The sequence below is a fragment of the Haliotis asinina genome, chromosome 1 (genome assembly GCF_037392515.1).
Source record: "Haliotis asinina isolate JCU_RB_2024 chromosome 1, JCU_Hal_asi_v2, whole genome shotgun sequence".
NCBI classification, from domain to species: domain Eukaryota; kingdom Metazoa; phylum Mollusca; class Gastropoda; order Lepetellida; family Haliotidae; genus Haliotis; species Haliotis asinina.
In genome coordinates this window covers 23,469,553-23,486,716 of record NC_090280.1, presented here as the reverse complement: position 1 = coordinate 23,486,716, position 17,164 = coordinate 23,469,553, and the positions used below count along the sequence as shown (strand labels likewise).

At 40.0% G+C, this 17,164-nt stretch overlaps 1 protein-coding gene across 1 annotated transcript; it reads right to left on the bottom strand.

Annotated features, from left to right (window-relative positions):
• Positions 1-8: 8 nt before the first annotated feature.
• Positions 9-13,375, bottom strand: LOC137263311 (uncharacterized). The gene is made up of 12 exons (XM_067800137.1): positions 13,345-13,375; positions 12,454-12,807; positions 11,356-11,673; positions 10,539-10,805; positions 9,782-9,904; positions 8,794-8,815; positions 7,220-7,275; positions 6,837-6,858; positions 6,515-6,552; positions 5,667-5,776; positions 4,303-4,484; positions 9-225 (listed from the first exon to the last, which is right to left on the bottom strand). Exons 1-12 carry the CDS (start codon positions 13,373-13,375, stop codon positions 9-11), a joined length of 1,740 nt encoding a protein of 579 aa, XP_067656238.1.
• Positions 13,376-17,164: the final 3,789 nt, after the last annotated feature.

Genomic DNA, 17,164 nt, shown 5'->3' with positions numbered 1-17,164 from the left:
GATTGTCTTCACAGAGTTGAAAGATGGAATCTCTGGCAGCAATCCGTCTGGACATCTGTCATAGTTGCGCCGGAGAAGTGAAACCTCATCGTCGTAGATGGGGGTATGTGGGTACACTCTTCCTTGGATCTATCAATGAGTCTCGATTTGAACTGGGCAACCTCCATTTCGAATGGTACAGCAGGATGTGTGTGTTCTTCTTCCACGGCATGAAGTCTGCTGTCTCTGTATGCAAAAGGAATATTCATGAGTTCATATCCAAAAGTACATCCTCGCTTACGCTCGGGAGTACATTTAACATATTAACCTCTCTCCATATATACACTTAGTTCTATCTATCTAACATTGTTAAACATTTTTAGTTTACCCCGTAATTTGCTTAGCAATAACGTATCAATGTAAAACAAAATAGACGCATATTGTAGTCCTGTAACTACATATACAGCACTTTACTGGTGAACATGGAACTGTCGATACATTATTCACTATAACGTTTTTTTATCATTGGTGCTTATATACTGTGATAGATTATTCACTTCAAGCACTACTATACGTTCTGTAGTGTCTTGTGTCTAGTAGGCCATATGGCCGGATGTTATATTTTGTCAGTGAACTGGTGTTTCCAGATAGATTGATATGTTGTTATGACACTGCCACGGCGCATTTAAAAAGGTGGTCACAGTAGGAGTAAACCCTATTGACATACTATTAGATCGCCAAATCACCTCCAGGAGTTTGCTTATATTTCCCGAATGGTAGGTGGTGTCCAGGTATTGCTGCATCAACACTGTGGATGTGGACTTCGTTATGGACTTCATAAATCGGACTGCAAAATGTTGAACCCACTGCCGTCTTTATGTTCCACATTGGGCATGTATTTAAAGTGTACATCATGTTACAGGTGAAGAAAAGATGTTACAGGTGAAGATCAATACATTTGTGTATCAGTTATGTTATGTGTATAATATGACTGAGTTAGTTGGGTTTTACACCACCCTTAGCAATATTCCAGCATCACGACGGGGAGCACCAGAAATGGGCTTCACACCCTGTGAATGTGTGGAAAACGGCGCGACGAGCGAACACATTGTCCACCAGGCTACATCACCTTCACCCGAGGAATATAAATCTAGGTCAGTACTTAACTCCTTCAAGGTCCCTTAACTCACTCATTCACCCATTCATCCCCAACGTTGACCTTTAAACTTTGTAAAACATGCCCGGGTGAGCTACAGCGACATGGAAATGTTTTTAGTGATCGTGCATGTATTCAGACTTGGCTTCTTAAACTAAAAGTTCAGTGTAGTTGAAAGTTTGACAAGATTATTTAGATGTTAGATTTATTCCTGCAAAGTTGCTTTGATTTTTAGGAGAGAAATGTTGTTTTTCAAACAAAATCTGAAACAGTTCTTACAAAACTCTCGCACAGTGGCACATATTACATACAGGAGGTTCCTACATGGCTGCATCAACACCAGTGTAGCGTAAAATGCAGCTCAACTCAACTCAACTACATCGAAACAAGTCTTATGACTTTGTCCAATCTGAAGCCATGCATGGATAAAATTGTTTACGGCGCTACAGTACAGAAATACTCTGCCGTATTATTTTCAAGAGGGATATTTCACACTCCATCCGTATGACAGCTTTACACGAGAAAGAATGGTTCACTGATATCTGCAGGAAACGGGTTGTTAACAGTTGTTCAAATGTCAGCTCGTATTAAGCTACAGATCACAATACGTCACTATTAAGACAAATATTTCCCGAGGAATACATTCCATTCAGGGTGATACCAATACAGAAGTAGGATAGCAGTAATGTCAATTCTGCGCATTCCTGTACAATAATGGACACCCGTGTCACGCCATTTGTATGAAATAAACAGTTTGATCAAGCTTACAGCATGTAAAACTACAGTAAATCCTTTAAAGCTGTCAACGCGTGTCATATATGGTTGGTGCGTCGACTGGGGATCGGCTCATGGATAGGATGACTGGAGACAAATGAATACGTTGATGAAGACGAAGGCATAGTTTAGTTGTTCAAACTTCTTTAGTTGGTTTCACAAGACATCACAAACAAGTATACATGAATGAGGTGAGCGGACTTCCAGCTCAACCCCAGGGCCTTTCATGCGAGCGGCATAATCCTGCTCGCGGTCGTCCCTACAAATACAGTCGGAATGCCGGCCTCCACACTCACATCTCACCTCTCACGTCTCACGTCCAGTATAGATGTGAGCATACATGCATATATAGTTTTTAACAACAATAGACAGGCAAAGATTCAACAAAGGGCAGATAGAGACACTAATAGCACTTCCTTCTACAGTTGATTTGATGACAGACACAGCCAAGGAGGATGACCAATAAAGGCCATAAATGTCATTTACAGTAATTCATGGAAGTGACAAAGAGGAACAAGGTAACTGACAAAACAATGCACTCTGCGGTAGTGATAAAGATCAAGATTGCAGATTGAATAATATTAACTAAATATCGTATAGCCTGGCCACATAGTTTTTGGTCTGTAGAAACATTTGGACATGGTTGTCCTGAAGTAGACACTATAACAAAGCATTTGTGGGAGAGATGTAAAAACAATTCTTTAGCTATGTATTTGAATCGTGTGTGAGTGTGTGTGCGCGTGTGTGCATGCGTGTGTTTATTTTGAAATGGGTGTTCTCTTCATATGGAGTTTTATTTGAGGTGCTGACAATCAGAATATCACAATCGGAAACCGTCCTGTACGTGCTGGGTCATGGAAACAAAACTTGTGGAACCGTAGTCGATATTCCTATCTACCCCGTGTGAAATCTTATGTGTGTAGTGTTTGATATAAGAGAATTTTGTTCAAAAACATTTATACTGATCAGTGTGTGGAGACAACATAACAGTTATATCTTTTTGATAAAACAGGTTAAATCTCTATTGATTTAAAATATGTTTTAAAGGTTAAAGTTTTATTGACTGAAAAAATGTTGCCAAATCAGTCTTGTTGATAGACAATGACAATGACAATGACAATGACAGTTTATTTCAGTATGAAGGCCACATGGCCTAAAGTACATTAAATATTCAAAAGAAACAGTGCACATCGGTGTAGGGAGGGAGAGTGGAGGGTTGTGTGCTGCCAGTATACTCAAATTGGTAAGTTTCGTTTCAGATAGATACTTTTCATAGTGAGTTGATGCCAGTAACTGACAATATTTAGCACGTGATGGATTAGTATTATAATATGATGGAATAATTTTCTTGCGGCTTCCAGAATAATGACAAATAAGCAAAAAATGGTATCCATCCTCGATTTTCTGCATTTGGCACTTAGTGCATAATAACATTCTTTTCTCAACAGTTTTATCAAACCTATACTGTTGAATATTTAACTTATGTGAAAGACAACGAAACTTACATAGGATTCTTCTCAAATCGTGTCTGTCAGCAAGTGTGGATATGTATTTCTCAGGAGTTAATAGTGATTTCAGTTCAGAATATGCCCCCAAAAAGTGAGAATTGCTAATCTTAGAATGCCAATCTTGAAACTGGATATCCTCACAACGTTTTTGAAACTGCTTAATAAATATGTCAGCGTGACCACAATCCTGGGCGACCCATACATATGAGAAACCAGTGTACCAAAGTAATAATCTAACTTGTGACACCCAATTTATTATCCCATTTTTGTCGTATATCTTGAGCATCTCATAACAGGCTTTTCGATATCCTGTATGTTCCATGTATAATAGTCGACATCGGTACTTGATACAGCGAGTATAATATTTAACACAAAGCGGGTGTCTGCCTGTCTCACCAAGAATGGCATTTGTGGAAACAGCTTTACTGATACCTAGATTTATAATTTCAGTTTTAATATTTGCCAAGACATTTCTCATGGGCCACTGTGGTGAAAAACATCATCTGTTGCCAAATCGGTGTTGTTGATATATCATATGTACTGTGAGTAAAGCTCAAAGCTTTTCCTTACAAGCGTCCGCTTGCTGAAAGGACATACTGTTAGGTAACTGCATACATGTGCAAACATCAGCGTTCGCCGGGTATGTAGAGGACACATTACAAGGAACATATCTCATAACTATCGATATCAGTACAGTCCTCTGTAAAAGAGGAAAACATTTTCTGTTCACTCTTATTGGAGTACTCTTATTGTTCAAGCTGAAATTGGAAGAATGTGTAGATGTTGAACTATATAGGCTTCGCCTGATACTTTGATCCTCTGTTGAAGAAGTGAAGGGTGGAGAGACGTGCAGATGTGGAACTGTATCGTCAGTTTAGGTTTCACCTGGTAGTGTGGTCCTCTGTTGAGGAAGATGAAGGGTGGAGAGACGTGCAGATGTGGAACTGTACCGTCAGTTTAGACTTCACATGGTGCTGTGGTCCACTGTTGAGGGCTAGGAAGGGCGGAGACACTTGCAGATGTAGACCTGTACCGTCAGTTTGGGTGTCGCCAAGTACTGTGGTCCTCTGTTGACGAAGACGAAGGGTGGAGAGACGTGTAGATGTGGAACTGTTCCCTTAGGAGTCGCTCGTAATCGTATAGAGATAAGATATCGTTGTTGGAAGCACAAGGTACATCACTGAAGTCATGGGATAATCTCTCTGCCATCACAGTAAGGTAGTCACCACATCTGTAATTACAACATTACACCTATATTTATATAGATGATCCTGATGGTTGCTGTTCGGTTGTTCGTTATTTAACGTCACACTCAGCAGTATTTCAGCTATATGGCAGCTGTCTGTAAATAATCGAGTCTGGACCAGACAATCCAATGATCAACAGCATAAGCATCGGTTTACGCAATTGGGTTGTTTGTTTAAATATGATTTTATGCTTCTGATATAAGCAAATAGTCTTTACATAGACATGAGACAGCAATTTGGCAAGAAAAAAACATTCTACTCCATACTACTCCAGCATTTAAGATACAAAAGTAAATATATGTACCTTCTTCCCTGGTCCTCTGAAAATGAAACAAAAGGAAGACTTACAATGAATTAATCGTCTACATTACCACTTACTGAACACGGGTAAGTGAGTGAGCATTGCTTTTCTCTGCTTATGACAATATTCACAAAATATCACCCATTGGAACGCCAGGGTGAGAGACTGGGTGTAGTTTTATGTCACCATTACCAATACTCCAGCAATATCATGTCGCGAACACCTTCATTCGGCTTCACACATTATGAGGGGTCTTCAGCGTGGCGAATGATCGCTTTAACCATTAGGCTACTGCACTGACCTTTAATGAATCCAAACAACAACGAATAAAAGAGACATTTGCATTTGTGACAAGCATAGGTTGCACAGGATCAATTCTTACCCTGATCTTCGAGGTGTATTGTAAGACAGAATATGGTTTACAGTCATTATCATCTCATCCTACCGGGTACCCCTTCACTGATTGGTAAATTATACTGAAATTGGTAAATTATACTGAAATCGCTGAAAGAAATCAGATAGCGTTATTCGCCTGTTATGACGAGCATACCTGTGGGTTGCTGAAGACCATTTCACTTTGGGGCAAAGGATAAGGGCGTGCTGCTTGAGGTTTGTTGGATTGTGGAGGGGGAGTGAACTGATGACTCAATGCATTTGATTCATTTCATGAAAAATATTCATGCATTCTTTGTACCTTTTACGTCCTTGCAGACAAGAACAATGACTGCCGCCACCACAACTGCCACAACAGTCAGCATAACGGAGTAGACAACTACGGTAGGGACGATGTCGTCTACGTTTGCATCACCTCCTGATATAACACATGTATTTAGTATTGGAAACATATGAGATCCGTCTTTAATATTCTTTATTACTTTCAAATTATGGATACTGATTGCAGTACATTTGGAAGAAATGCTTTTTGTATTTTTTCGAAGATACTGAAATTCATAACAAACTAACAGATCCCTGTCATCATCACAAAACTTCAAATAAAGCGAGAGAAGGACAATGGAAAAAGAATCATTCGTGAGGTATGAAATATTACCTTGTTCCTACTAAACACTGAATATATTTTGGACATGAATAATCGCCAACTAAGAGTTTTTAAAACTAAGCAAAATTGTATTTGTTGTAGGATTAACTTGTCAAAGAAACTACTATTCTTTGCAAGCTATGAGAGTCCTGTCTACATCGCATAACGGGAAAAAGAAGCAAGCAATTACTGAAGAAGGAAGTATTATCCGTGAGGCATGACGGGAAGTATAACTGTTACATCTGTCCAGGCTAATGGATCTGTTATCACTGAACCCTGGTTAGGTTTCGTGGAAATTAAGAAGTGGAAGTGTCATATAAATGTGTCATGACATTAGAACACATAAAAATGCGACTAAGGAATTTCATGTTTTTATCTGACTTAATTTATAACAGGAATTATAAATAATAAAATAATAATTAATAAGACTCATATGGCAACATTTCTTGGCTACGAATTGACACAGTTCACACAGTCCTTGAGCATACTCGTAGTTAACCTTGAGACACCAACCTTCTATTTCCTGGTAGCTGCCGTCATTTTCATCTTCCCTGTGATACAATACCAGACTGATGAAAGTGATTATTGAACACGAGGAAAATGTGAGGAAATGAATATTAAACGTGATGAGGACATTATAAAGATAATTAGGTCCACACAAAGTCACTGACACAAAATATTACATTATGCTGTGGATTTTGTATAGTTTCACTCTGAAGTCGTTCAAGGTCACACTGTTTTGTGGAGAATAAATGAGTGAGTATTGCTTCATGCTGCATTAATTTGGCAGCTATTCGAGGCAATGAACTGTTTATTCATTTCATTTGAAACTCACCGATAATGAGCGTATCCTGTCTCTGAAAGTTACAATATTCTGTGGTTAATGATGAACTCAAAGAGATGGTCTTTTTTTCTGAACCCTTAATGATTTTATTACTGCACGCCGATATGCGACTTTGGTACTCTTTAACGTTTCAGACATTACAAGCATAAAAGAAAGTGCGCTGAAATAAGTAACAGCTATTTGTTGTGAATTTTCAAATGTTCAGAATGTTAAGACAGTTTTCTTAAATGAATAAAGAAAAACAGGAACTGTTACTCATGAGTGATACATTAAGTATTTAATGATTCATGGGTACCCTTTTAACCTTCAAAGAAACGTCTTCTGATGTATTACATATTTCATTTAATATGTTAGAAACGACTTATGACACAAACCTTCTATCTGCTGGTAGCCCCCGTCTTCTCCTGAGTCCCGGGTGTATGTGACAATGCTGAGGACAGAATTTTACAAAGGTTAAAATTTGTCCAAACAGACAGTCAAACACACTGGAACGTAATTGCTTCACACAATCTATTACATACATGTACACGTGTTGGGAATTTCATAATTGTAGTTTCAAACGAAAGTGATATAACTGGAAATGTTTTTACACCGGCAAGACAGACTTTTAGAAAATCCACGATGGCAGGTTATTGGCAAACATGAAATGTCCTGTTGTTGACTCGATGCTAACTTGTACATTCACCAAACCTGTTTTAGTCGACTAGTGAGGAAGCAAGTGACCACTTGGAAAGTAAAGACCAAGAAAGACCAATGGCCTTGATGATCGAGTCCTGATTCGTCTGGAAACATGTAATACCATGACACAGACAGAAGAACTCTGTCAGTAATTAAGACTGGCGAGTCCGACTCTCCACTAGTTTTGTTTGTTTACTTGTTTTTTTAATGTTGCACACAGCAATATTTCATCCATATGGTGGCGGGATGTATATTATCGAATCTGGACCAGACAATGAAGCGATGAACAGTATGAGCATCGATCTTTGCAACTGAGATACAATGGCATGTGTTAACTAAATAAGCGAGTCTGTCCACCCGATCCCGTTAGTCGCCTCCAACAAACATGGGTTGACTCACCCGGATTTCACGGGTTCCTATCCAGAACCATCAGAATGAGATTGTAGCTGCGGTTCTGAGGAACAGTCACCGATCGACGTTATAAACAGGAAGTATACCGTTGTCGTGCCACATTTTGTAAGCCATCATTTGACGATATGAACCAAATCGAAAGTCTTTCGATTATTTGTCATGACAAATTTGAACTGGAGATCCTTCTGCAGGAATTGACGTAGTTCTACTAAATGAATGGCAGAGGATTCGGGGCTTGATTGCAATTATAAGGCGACTGAGGGATGCGAGCCATGAGACAGGCATCTAGGTACTAATGTGGTCTCTAGCACAGGTACTCGTGTCATTGCAAGGATTAAAGATGTTTTTAATATGAAAATTTTGAGATGACCCCCAACTTGAAACTCTTCACAGTACATTGTATCTAGACATAATGTACTGTGAAGCGTTTCAAGTCACCTGTGGTCGCTAGTGGTGATTCGTCTAGTAACCACAACCATGATTTCAGAAATGCGTCATAACCCAGTCGGTGATGCACTGATGGGAACCATACTTACAGTCCATGTTGATGTTCACGTTTGTGTGTGTAGACCGGATTGGTCGTGTTTCGTACTTACCATACAAAAAGTGGTGGTACTGGATTAATACACTTGTGCATACATAAACGTCAATACAGACGAAAGCTCTGTCTGTACTGTCCTCAGAAAGGTATCATATAGTATAAGGGACAAAATAGCTCTTACGAATGGACACAAACTGGTGATGAGTCTCAAGATTTTACCTGACACGGGTACGTATTTATTCCCAGCCACCAGAAGCCTGATCTGTGGTATACTATCAATTAAGACTGTGTCAGAAAATACAAAGCCATTATACTCACCGATTAAGAATGTATCCCCTCCCTGAAAGGCAGTAAACAATTACACGTGCAAAATGTTAGATGAGAAATATACGATCAACGCATTATTGGTTTAACTGCACAAAGGTGAATCATAAATACTTAATTTAAATTTGCAGAACAATACTAGACTGTTTCCACCATTTTTAGGTCAAGAAAAGGAACAAAATGTCAAGTAGATACAACACACGTGGCTGCTGCACTTTTCAGCTGAGTCGATGTCAATCGATAACAATTACAACAATTACACGTGCAAAATGTTAGATGACAAATATGCGATCAACGAATTATTGGTGTAGTTGCACACATGTGAATCATAAATACCAAATTTAATTTTGCAGAACAGTACAAGACTCTTTACACAATTGTTAGGTCAAGAAAGGAAACAAAATGTCAAGTACAACGCATGTGGCTGTTATTTCACATGACTTCTCGGATGAGTTTATGTCACTCAATAATAGTGTCTCTTAAAGGGTATAAACACTGCATTAAAGGCTGGGCACAGGTTCCTTTTTCTCCACAAAGAGGCGACTTTCTTCCTTTCTTGTTACCACCAATGGCGTTTTTACACTCAGTCAAAATCGAAAATAAGAAAATAAACTAATCTGCTGTGACATAAATCCACTGATCTAAGTCAGACAAGAAGATGATAGTATCTCAGTAAGATGTAAAATACTGGTCTTCTACTGGTCTAGTCTGGTCTATGTCGCTATGTCGGAAATCGAACCCGGGTGTTTGGCGTGATGAGCGAACGCTGTAACGACTGGGCTACCCCACCACCCCTACTTGCAATTGGAAGTGCGAAAGAAGTGCGAAAGAACGTGCGCATTCCATGGTTATAAGGTCAAGCTGAATCATGGCATAGCATAAATTTAATAATACCACGTACAGACAAACATGAAGGCAGGATTCAAATAAAAATACCGCGGTGGAACACTTTTTCATTCACTCTCACGTCACACCGTATTACCCCCGAGTCTGTGTTTTCTACAAACAAGCACTATGACGACAACGGCGATGACCACGAATAGGACCAAACAGACAGCAGCCACGGGGACCATGGAAACGACACCAGATTCATTAAGCTCACGTGCTGAAACATTTAACATGTACCATGCAGTTTAATATGTGTCTAATCCTGTTCTAAATGCAAATATGCAATACCTGATCTACTATATCGGCAGTACCGTATCCACTTTCTGTACGTGTGCATGGCACTTTCTTTCTTTGTATGTCTCTCAGTATTCCACAATACGTAATATTACAAAGGGTATACGGTGGCACTTCCAAACGACATCTATAATAATATTTCCTTTTGTCACTTTGCATATCACGTTTTCTTTCATAGTATATTTTGAATTTATAGGGCAAGCAGCAACATTTGAGATGGTAGGACTGACTGACTGACTTCTTTTTGTTTTCGCTTTCAGCAATGTTCTGGCAACATCACAGAGGGGTCCACCGGAAATGGGCTACCCATGTGCAGATTCGAACCAAGGTTTTTGGCGTGACGAGTTAACGCTTAAACCACTAGGCTACCCCACCGTCCCTGTGATTGTAACTGATAACTGAGAACCTTGGTGTAATGTTTCTATTGCATTATGGTCTAAATTGAATTCTTAATGAATACTACGGGTTGAAATGATTACTGATTTTGAATAGTGTCGTTACAGGTTTTACTTTAAATGTTGCATATTATGTTACGAAAGAATGTGTGTATGCCTTACTGATGACCTCCAGTGTCAGGTTCCGTGATGCACTCCTATGGGTGTTGTTGACGTGACACGTGTACTCTCCAGACACAGACATATCTACAGCTGGTATGGACAACACAGCCTCCCTATGTCCTGTAATCATCATCTGTCTGGATGGGTCCCACCAGGTTACAGTACAGGCAGGGTTACAGTCAGCAGAACATCTCATTGTTACGGGTTTCCCTTCTTCTACCTGCAGCTTGTCCCTTGTGCCGTCAAACTGTATCTGGTCAGGTCCATCTGGAGTGCATGTGAGATGGTCAGAAATAATAATTTGAAATTGTCTTCTATCATACCCATGCCACCATATATCTAGTGTGGCCGTCTTCCAAAGGGATTCAAGATTGAAGAATTGTTTTGATTATAGCTAGAATCTCATGTCTACTGATATCACACTTGTTGATCAAGATAAAAGAAATCAGCGACAAACCTTCGTGACTCTATCAACTCGTGTTTATATAATTGATGTCATTAGACACGAGGGTGATAGTCTATATTTATGCGTATACTGAGTAATGGCAACAGAGGACATGGCGTGATGATGAATCGGATCGGAATTCTATGGGCCTATTTCGAGACACCATAGCTCGGATCTTTTCTTTAAAAAAGTCCTTGTCAAGAACTTTTGTAGTTTCTGAGTTATTATCGAATGGACAAGCTTCATGTTCGCTTGACGTTTATGCATCAAACGTTGATAATGAGAACATATAGAAGGAGATTTTCTGCAGATTGTATATGAAGAAACATCTAGTTTCTGTTATTGTTTCAACATTACTCAAACTGAACTCACATAAAACATTGAGTGTGTATCCCTGACTCCAGTCTGACAGTAGTCCTTCTTCTCCAGATTGACAGGAGTACGCTCCCTTGTCCTCCTTGGTGACGTAGTCTATGGTCAGGAATTGTCCGTGCACGTGCACTCTGTTGTCTACCCTGCTGTCTACACTCCTGTTGTTTCTCCTCCAGGTGTAGGACGTGTTCAGAGTATACGGGTACAGAGACTGGTCTGTAGGAAGACTCCGGAAGGTTGTGGAGCAGGTCAGGTTCACAGGATCACCGGATACAGGGTCAGCGACTGTCGTGATGATGTTCGGTTCTGATGGTTTCTCTGTGAAAAGATGAATGGAAATGGTTGTAATCTTGCCCTTATTCTTATTTTTATTAATAACATATATGAATATGTACTATAGATTCAGTGACATTAAGTCACCGTCAAAATGTCGATTGAACAGAAAGTTTATTGAAATGATGTTAGTGAACGTCATTCCCGACATATGTTCTATCCATTCCCAAGGAAGCAATAACAGATGGATAATGAATGTAGTGAGGCAGAATCCCTGACCACGTCCGTGATACTGTCCATAAAACGTCTACACGGAGAAAGGATGGTCAGTTGATATAAAACGTCTGTAGGGAGAGAGAAAGGTCAGGTGTTATACAACGTCTGCTAGGAGAGAGGAAGGTCAGGTGTTATAAAACGTCTGTAGGGAGAGAGAGAAAGGCCAGTTGTTATAAAATGTCTGTAGGGAGAGAGGTAGGTCAAGTGTTATAAAACACAGGCAAAAACCTTCATGGAAGTGCCATGGAAGAAGATGGGTCACTGTCATAGTTTACCCTTCAACAGTAATAATATCTATTTCATCTGGATTCTTTTACAGGATGAAGCTGTATAGCTTCATCGCAAACGTAATTAGTTCTTGCAATGACATCTGTGTAAACGACATTAAACCTTAATGCTATAATGATAAAACTTCCTTTGTAAGTATGGATGATTATTTCGCAGATTATTTGCCTGTGACCGTCATATTTCTATCAATGTGTCTCAAAAACTAGCTTTTGATGCGAAATGTATATTTATATTTGGTACTCAGATTGTAATCACACTTACGCAGTACAATAAGAAGTTGAGTCTCAGGAGACACGTCACTGTTAGGAGCGCTGAAGTTGTAGACTCCGGCGTCCTGTACGTCAACACTGTGGAATGTGAGAATGACTTGCTTCCTCCCCTCCATAGATGTACTGACAGTCAGCTGAATCCTCGTCCCGTTGTCTGTGTGTGTGTTGACAGTAGCAGGCAGAAGCCTATTTCCACTCACAATGAACAGGACAGTGGAACCAGTTCTGTTGGATTTCTGTTGTTTGTATGCGATAGATCTTATCTTAAAATCCGTAACTGACTGACTGACACTCCAGGCCATGTTGACACTTTGTCCGACACGGGCCACAGTGTTGGTATAAGAATCTGAAACATATCAGCATAATTAGTACACGATACAGAAAAGAAAGATAAAGGTCAACTTTGAAAAATAAATACACGCAATTGCATATTTGATCCAATTTGATTGATACAAAGATGACATGGTGATAATCACATAATGGCAATGCTAATTGCCCTGTCGTAAGATGCCCGCTCAGTGAGCTGTCGATCATAACTTCTGTGTACTATGTTATGTGGATTTCTCTGCCATTCTTCCCACCATGCATTGTAAACGTGTTTCAGTCTTATGTTTACCTCGATGCAAACACTAAGATGGTGTATCGGATTAAGATCCTACGATCTCTTTCGTTTGAAAAATATAGTCCCTGCACCAGTTCCCTGAACCGCCACCCTGTAGATCTTCCCAAGCAGGATATGATTCCCCACACTATCACACTTTCGACACCAAACCTGTCGACCTGTCTTAATGTGCTCAATACTTTCATTTGACGTCAGACGACAGGCTACCAACAATTTCAGCATTGAGGGAGAATTCACGAATCATCATTGCTCGAGACTCACCGCCAATTTCTCCACACAGGTGTTGCTCCATGCTGCACGTCGGCGTCGTCGGTGCAGACTTCTCAACAAAGGCGGAATCAAGTGGTCACCCTCGCTGACTTGGTTGACACATGTCATCGGTTCCTAGTCGCGCAGATCGATGCTCTTGGTGTTGGTCACTGGATTGTCTGGTCCAGGCTCCATTATTTACAGAGCGCCACCATATAGCTGGAATATTGCTGAGTGCGGCGTAAAACTCAACTCACTCACTTACTCAGTCCCCACTTAACAAAGGAACAAATACTTTGGTGTCTAATTTCATGTTGTTTGGTCGATCAACAGCACATAGAATACACATGTCCATCTGTATCGGTGGTGGTATATAGCAGTGAGGTTGATAAAAGACATGATTGTTGCGATGTTTTGCAAGTTATATCGCAGCAATATCGTGACGAGAACTATTTCATTTATATCAATATTAAAATCAATATAATTTCAACGTAAAGCTGTCATCACTGGACAGTAAAAATATTAGATTATCACGTCTCTCAATTTGAAACTAGTACGCTATCAGAAAGACTATCACTAGAGACGGAAGAATGGGCTATAGATGGGCTATACAGCGACAGCTGAAGGTTGATCACAATACTACAGACTATCACTAGAGACGGAAGAATGGGCTATAGATGGGCTATACACCGACAGCTGAAGGTTGATCACAATACTACAGACTATCACTAGAGACGGAAGAATGGGCTATAGATGGGCTATACACCGACAGCTGAAGGTTGATCACAATACTACAGACTATCACTAGAGACGGAAGAATGGGCTATAGATGGGCTATACACCGACAGCTGAAGGTTGATCACAATACTAGAGACAAATGAGTGAGTGAGTGAGTGGTTTAGTTTTGCGGCTCTTTTAGTAATATTCCAGCAATAGCTGAGAACATTTGAAATTGGCTTCGCACATTGTACCCATGTTGGGAATCGAACCCACATGGAAGGCTTTACCCACAAGGCTACCCCACAGCCATTGTTGCCTTCAGGTGGTTAATTACACGAGATATAGTGTTTTTGTGTACGTTGACGTGATTTGCAAATCCGGTTTGGTACGTTCCAGCTTCGAGACTTCGTGATGGGGTTTTTGCGATTGGCATCAATTTCGTCTTTTCACCAATTTCATTAAGTCAACAAATGTATAACAGAAGCTGACTTTCGTTATCATTGATATTTGTAGCAGCACATGACTGCCACAAGTCGAACCGCTTCTAATTTTAATGGCAGTTTTCTGAAGTACCGTAAACATGCCACGAACGTTTAAAATGTATTCGTTTGGATTTACGAACGTCTGACTATCGTATTTTGATTAAAATATTCCATTCGGAAAGTATAAACCGTTTCTTTAATATAAAATATGATCTTATTATCTTCCATTTTAGACGAATATACATCACGAAACCAACCGCTACCATGTCCTTTATTACGCTTTAAAGATTTTGTGATCTGACATGTCTTTATCTAGTTGCATGTCCTCACAAAACTTCTTTATCATACAGAAGTCACTTTAGCCTAGTGACTAAAACTTTCATTGGCTCCACCGAACACCCGGGCTCGATTTTCTACATGGGCTCATTGTGTGAAGTTCATTTCCGGTCTCCCTTGCTGTGATATTGCTGTGATATTGCCAATTCTAGTGGCGTAAAACCAAACTCACTCAACACTGATCATGATATAAAAGTATGGTTCCCAGTTGGGAGCTTGGTGTCCCGGGTTCAGGTTTCAACCAAGAACATGTGTGAATGAATTACTAGAAAATAGGTATGATAACAGTTATGTTCGCGAAAGGACCGCATTCTGACCTAGCTGCCGCTCCCGTCATGCTTCCCTGGGCCTTTTTTTTCACCTCGTGTAAAACATAACACATTTTACCTCATATTGTGGCCTTGGAAGGAGGCGAGTAATTGGGTCAAGTGGACAGACAATGCCTTAGAACACACCTTATACCTAACTGGAATGATAAAAAGTAAAGATAAATGCTTACCAGCAAATTCCAGTATGCCTGCAGAGAAGATCACTGTTTTCAGACAAAAAATATGAAAAAACATGTGTGTTTGCTTCCAGTGTGTTGACTACCACAAAACACTTCAGATGATTCATATAACGATTTGTTAGTCAGGACTGTGATGAAGTATTTCCGTGTTATAAAGGGTCATCGTGGCGCTGTTAAAACGTTTTAATATGTGGAGGAAATGGGGAGCGAAAACTGCATATAGACACCGTGTTGTAACCAGTGAGAAACACAGGATGATCTGTTGTATTACTCCTACGTTCTTGTTGTTGCACGCCCGTGTGCGTCCTTGTATATACTGGCAATCAAGGCAACAAACGGGATCGGGTGGGCAGGCTCACTGATTTGGCTGACAAGTCATCGGATCCTAAATGTGTAGATCGATGGTCATGCTGTTGCTCACTGGTATTTCTGGTCCAGACTCGATTATTCACACACCACCGCCATATAGGTGCACTACTGCTAAATGCGGTGTTAAACATCCAGACAACCACGTTTATTATCATCAGGATCAGTGTCATGTGAATGGTGTGTCTTCTTTGTTTTTCAAGCCAGTTTCAGTGTTTACGTTTGTTCATCCGAGCTGCCCGCCCACCACGGAGTATTACAAAGAAGATGCTAGAAACTAAAAGGTACCAATTTCAAGGGTACTCAGATGATATACTCCAGCAGAAAAAATGAAAGATTATTTTTTCACCACGGTGGCCCGTGAGCCATGCCGTCTTGGCAAATAATAAAACTGAAATTATGCTTTTGACATTCCTAGATACAAATCATTAGGCCAAGGCTGAAATATCCCTGTTGTCATTCGTTATCACTTTTGTGTAACATATCGTAGTAGCACAGAACCTTGTATGACCAACCGGTTGATGGATCCCCGCCCATTGTACCACTCACCTAGGTGATGTCTGGTCGACTTCGAACAAATGAACTCTGGGACCGGTGCCCTCAACCAACTGCATAGGCTTCGTTGAAACCAAAGGTACAATCTAGCTTGATTCGTTATTGATTCCTCAGCGTTTAGAATGCCGGTCAAATAAATGGTGTGGTTAAAGTTAGCACCAATGTTGAATCGCCATCGTGTATTTTCTAAAAGTCTACGCCTTGCTATGTCAAGAGACGTTCATTTATTACCGTCGACTAAATCAGTTCAGAAAACAATGAACTTCTTCACCAACCAGAAACCAGTGTTTCCATGGCCTTTTTAATCCACACATTCAAAACGAATCGATCAGTTATGGGATTATCTCGGGCTCAGATGGGAACACTTCTTCTGTCTATGCCCAGGAGATGCCAAGCAACTCTCAAAGTGAACGGACGTCACAACCGGTACTGACGTTAAAACCGGCGTCAAGTGTAGCGTTAACGTTGCGATGACATAAACAGTAAGTTGAGTTCAGGCCTAACTGAACAAGAATTGTTTCTTATGAATACAATAACTGAATAAGTCGGACTCTTTGATATGTCTAACAAAGACAGACAGACAGTAATTCAGGCGAAACGACCCATAGTGGTTATATGTTTTTGTTTCAAAACTAGTACTTTTTTCAGAAAACATGCGACGGAGAGAATACCATCTCCATTCTTAGAATTTAAAAGATTTATCATGCAATGTTGATCTTTATACCCTGTACATAAGTTTGAAAGACATTTATTGTTGCAGGTCTCGGTAGTTCTTGCACACAGATAGCACATGATGTTTATCCTCGACCTCATTGCTATTACATTTTACACATAAAAATTCACTTGGATTTAAATTTTCACATTT

Bases quoted from the DNA above. Each gene is read 5' to 3' on its own strand.
- LOC137263311 (XM_067800137.1), bottom strand. From the start codon at position 13,375: ATGGAGCAACACCTGTGTGGAGAAATTGGCG. The intron at 5,777-6,514 runs GTTGGTGTCTCA...GTGTTATATCAG, and splicing joins CAGCTACCAGGAAATAGAAG to GAGGTGATGCAAACGTAGAC. The intron at 226-4,302 runs GTGAAACCTAAA...TTTTGCATACAG, and splicing joins ACAGAGGACCACACTACCAG to AGACAGCAGACTTCATGCCG.